Here is a 5,111-nt window from a genome sequence, read left to right on the forward strand (position 1 = left end):
GGAGTCATAAAAAATATAATAGACAGCAGATCAAGTCTACCTTTTTAGTTATCTGCCTAGGGAAAATAATAGTATAACTTTTTCTTTTATTTATAACAGTATAATTTAAAATAAGATATTAATATTTTTTATTATTGAATAAATTATATATAAAATAATAAATTAAGATTAAATTTATAAGAACATAATAATAAAATAATGATGTAATATTAGAGAAAAAAAGCTGCAAAACACACCAAAAAAGTAAAAAGAAAAAAAGAAGAAGAAGAAGTAATAATAAAGTATAGATAAATTATTTAGTCGTTAGCTTTCTAACAGTAATAAATAATATTAATTTAAAAGCATAGTAATTTATAGTATAAAAAATAATTAATTTTTTTTCGCAGCGATTTCAAGAAACAACTGCAATGTTAAGTTTCTTGTGCTCGGGTCCAACTTTAGTCGTCTTTGGTCAATTATTACACATTAATACAATGTAAGTAAATTTATTTAATATTCAACACAGATTAAGAATAATATTAGCTTAATCACATAATTTAATGTAGCAAGAATTTGATTAGTTGTGTGTGAATCTTTTGACTTTCTCTTTCACACTTTACCTAACCAATATCTATAAATTTCAAAGGAACTGCCCATATATATATACACAAATTATTTCGGAATTTCTTTTAGCATTTAACTATATTTGTCGTTGAATTATTTCGTATGAGATATTTGAGTTTCGTTATTTTTTTGGGTGGCATCTAGTTGGGTGTATGTTGGGGGCGGCCGTGGTGGAGCAGGGCGATGGGTGGATGGGTTGGAGGGCTAGGGGATTATCTTTTTTTTGTAAAATTTATACTAATTATATAATAATTTTATTTTAGAATTAATATGTATATATTTATATCAATTAGGAATTCTAATGTACGAAAATACCACATAGAACACATGGTTTGAGTTGGCGGACACTTAAGCAATTAAATGATGCATTCAAAAACCCTAAAATTGATAACTATCAAAAGTAGTGCATTGATTAAAATTGAATAAGGACAGAGTTAATGGACTAAAAAACGCTATTTCCCCTTACAGTGATAACTTAGATGTTTTACATTTTGAACTGACAAAAAATTATCTTATGTACACTTATAGGGATAACATAAATAAGAATCACTAATGATAATATTTGATGATGTCTATAATTGCATGCATGGTGTTATATATACTGTTATGGATCAAGTCGAACAGATTCATTTGACATTTCCTCTTTTCAATCAAAAGTGAATTCGACAATAAAATGTAAAATGAAATAGTTGGTACAATGACAATATCACTTTTTTTACACTCATTCACCCGACACGCGCAGACAACAGTGAAGACAAACACGAGACCTCCCATAAGATTTATTGAGGTGCTGCGGGACAATATCATGTTTGAGTCCTAGCGGCTAGGAACTACCAACCTGATACCTTTTTCCATTTAAATAAAGTTGAAGAATCTCATTTCCATTGTCATGTTGTTCCTCCACTATTTGCTTTGCCAAATGAATGACAGGAACTCCCAAAACATCGAAATGAATGGAGTGGAGTGTGGGTATATCTCCAAGAATTGCAGGGATCTCCTCCAACTCCAGCATGAAATTTAGTAAGAGGGTCTCAAGATTAGGAAAGTGGATATTTTCAGCCCTCCATCTCTTCAGGTGAATGCTAGAAAATCTCAAGAATTTGAGTCGAGGAAAGTATCCTTCAACTTGATTCCATTCGTGCTCCTCGAAGTAATTATCTATCACTTCAAGCTTTTCAAGATTAGGCAATAAGGAACCAACAGTCATCATCTTTTCCCAAGGAATACAACAATGCTTCAAGCTCAGCTTCTTAAGTGAAGTCGGGAAGGCGAGATTCTCCAATGGAAGAAACTTAGCTTTGATAAAAAGTGATTCGAGTTTTTGTAGACGGACAAGATTGTAGAGACAATAGTGCATCCATTCTATTTCATTCTCTTTATCATAATCAATATGTAGTTTCTTCATATTTGGTATTCTTCTTCGGACATCCTCCGTACACCTGAAATTTCTCACACCAGAAAGCGTATGTAGGTTTTCCATAACAACAAAATCTTGAGTAGCCGCTTCCTTAGGCAAAACAAAATGAGCTGAACCAAGAAAATGCCTAAGCTGTGGCATATCCCACATTACATATGGTAGAGTTGTTTTCGTCAAAATGGAATTAGAGAAAAATTTAAAAGTCTGTTGATTCCAAAGTAAAGGTATTGTAGATGGAGACCAAAAATCCCAATCAGGTACATTCTTGATCTCAAGATACCGCAAGCTAGTAGGGTGCAACATTGCTTCTTCATACTCCCATCTTCTCACTGTCACCCTCACCACTCTCGCTTTATTAAGACCTTGATACTTATTTTTGCAGGTGTTACAGACCAAAACACTTGCAAGAGATGTCAATTGTGAGAAATCATGCACTTCATCTAGCTCTATCCTTTGGAGTGAGGTCCCAAAGTAACAACATATGAAGCATTTGTTCAACTTTATACCCTGAGCATGAACACGTTGCACTTTTGGGGCATAAATGAAATGTTCTTTTTCATATTCTCTCAAACATAAATCTCTCAGAAGATCATGGATTCCACATTCTTTTAATTTCCCATCAAGCCCAAATTTAAGACTAAAAAATAGATTTCTATCAATAAGGTCTCTTAAGTATTTCTCTGCTACCTCTTCCAAGCTTTTACCTCTTATTGGTTTTAGAAATCCTTCAGCAATCCATAATCTGGTTAGTTTGGAAACACGAATCTCAGAATCTTCAGGAAAAACACCCATATAGAGAAAACATGGTTTAAGATGAACAGGCAAATTATTATAGCTCAAAGACAATATCTTTAGACATCCCTCGTAATCTTTTGAATTATGAAAAGTGCTTGCATTTTTCGCCACAGACTCCCAATATTCCCGTGTCATGTTGGAGTTTGCAAGCAGCCCGCCGAGTACAACAATTGTTAGTGGAAGTCCATTGCAACTCTTTGCAATGTTCTTACCAATTTCCTCCAATTCCGGATATGGACAATCTTTTTGCGCAAAGGTTACTTGACAAAACAAATTCCAACTTTTTTCCTCATTTAGAAAATCTAAGGAATAAGATCCCTGAGAGCCTAAAGAAATCGCCAAGCTTGACTCCCTAGTAGTCAGCACAACTCGACTTCCTTTTCCGTTATTTGGAAAGAACAACTTTAAATTATTCCAAGCCTCTACACTCCATACATCATCCATAACTATCAAATATCTTTCCCCGAATAAACTTTGGTACAATCGTTGTCCTAATTCGGCCTCAGTTTGATTACTCTCTTGCTTTTTTCCATTATGAAGAAGGGATGAAAGAATTTCCCGTAAACTATATTCTTGAGATATTGTGAGCCAAATTCGTTTGGGAAAGTAGTGCACAGTATATGGATGATCAAAAATATTTTGAGCTAAAGTAGTCTTACCAATCCCTCCCATCCCTACAATGGGGAGGATCTGGAGATCAGGTTCACCTCTGGTGAGCTTATCCACGATTCGTTCCACGTGTTCATCAAATCCCACCACAGTAGTCTTCTTGCCACTCGCTTTTGGTGATTTGACAGGCACAGACACTATGCACTGCTCTTCTTGGGCGTCGACTGCCCATTCTTCTTTCACCATCTTCGTCAACTCTTTTGTGAGGGAATCCAACTTTCCAGTGACTTTGTCTATATCTTGAGAGAAAGATGAGAGGGCTGCCATACAATGACTTTCTTCCTCAGATCTAAAACGAAGCTGATCCACTACATGGCGGTCAACAACTTCTTCTGCTTCTGCAGCAGCATTAGCGATTTGCCTCCCCAGAACTCCAATTTCTTCACTTATGCTTTGGGAATGAGCTTCAAGAAAGTCTAGCAAGAACTGAACAGTCTCTTGCAGGCTCTTAATTTGATTTGTGTCGACATGAAGCCGACGGAGACGAGCAGGAAGCTGGAGATTGTCAAGGACATGTGAGAGGGAACGCAAAGTTGCATAAGCTGCCACTGCCATCTCTCTGATGATGCTTTTGATTTTGAGTTTGTTGAATGGGAAAAAAGAGAAGCAACAGAATGTGAAATGGTTAATGTTTGTGCAAGAAAAACAACTTGTTGCTGCTCCTTAAATCGGAATCCGGGTAGGTGGGCTGGATCAAGAATTAAAGATTAATTATCACACATTAATACAATGTAAGTAAATTTATTTAATATTCAACACAGCTTAAGTGCTCCGGAAAGTTAAGCAATTACTACTATTTTTTATTTTCAATGTCTATTTTTTGTTTCAAGGTTTTAATGATATCATGTGGCCAATGGACATATTATATTTCTGCTCGTGTTATATTATAATAATGATTGGCGACTTTGCTTGTAAGTAATGTCTAAATACTCTGCAACGTGCTTTCATGTGATATCGCTTATAATTATGAATGTAATGTATACATTTTTTTCATATTAATGTATTCTAAAATTCAACTAAAATAGATGATAGTATATATGAAGTTTTTCATATTAATGTATAGATGAAGTATATATGAAGTTGGTATGCGCACATAAGAATTTCAAAGATATTATGAATTAGTAAAAAAGGCACTCGCTAGATGATAGTGCTGTAAAAAATAATTTATTATATCATGACAATTCTAATTTCAGAACTACTAGAAAGGGAAATTATTTAGTATTACTATTCTTAATTAACACATCTATCTCACATACAAATGCTGTATGTGAAAACTTTATTTTTATAAATGGGTGCGCGAAAATCAAATTTGAATCTAAAACCCATTAGCTTAATTTGATAATGCTGTTTAGCTTAATTTGATAATGTGTCAAATAACCCATTATTTAAGAGTTTATATGATTAGAAAGAAAAATAATTTATATTACTGAATGAAAGATATTTTAAATAATTTAAACCAAATGATCAAAAACAATATTAATTATAGTTAATTATTACAATTAAAAATGAATACGTATAAAAAATGTCAAATATAACATTTTGTTGATTTCTTTTTTTTCTTTTTTTTTTCATCTACCATATAAACGCTTATCTCTGAAAAAAAATGTTAAATGACATAAAATAAATT

At 33.3% G+C, this 5,111-nt stretch overlaps 1 protein-coding gene across 1 annotated transcript; it reads right to left on the minus strand.

Moving 5' to 3' along the window:
* Positions 1-1,214: 1,214 nt before the first annotated feature.
* Positions 1,215-4,133, minus strand: LOC105157413 (putative late blight resistance protein homolog R1A-10). Its single transcript, XM_088878395.1, has one exon. It carries the CDS (start codon positions 4,037-4,039, stop codon positions 1,427-1,429), a length of 2,613 nt encoding a protein of 870 aa, XP_088734521.1. The 5' UTR covers positions 4,040-4,133; the 3' UTR covers positions 1,215-1,426.
* Between the last annotated feature and the right edge of the window lie 978 nt (positions 4,134-5,111).

Source organism: Sesamum indicum, linkage group LG3 (assembly GCF_026168435.1).
Source record: "Sesamum indicum cultivar Baizhima isolate 11 linkage group LG3, ASM2616843v1, whole genome shotgun sequence".
Taxonomy (NCBI): domain Eukaryota; kingdom Viridiplantae; phylum Streptophyta; class Magnoliopsida; order Lamiales; family Pedaliaceae; genus Sesamum; species Sesamum indicum.

Bases quoted from the DNA above. Each gene is read 5' to 3' on its own strand.
- LOC105157413 (XM_088878395.1), bottom strand. From the start codon at position 4,039: ATGGCAGTGGCAGCTTATGCAACTTTGCGTTCCCTCTCACATGTCCTT.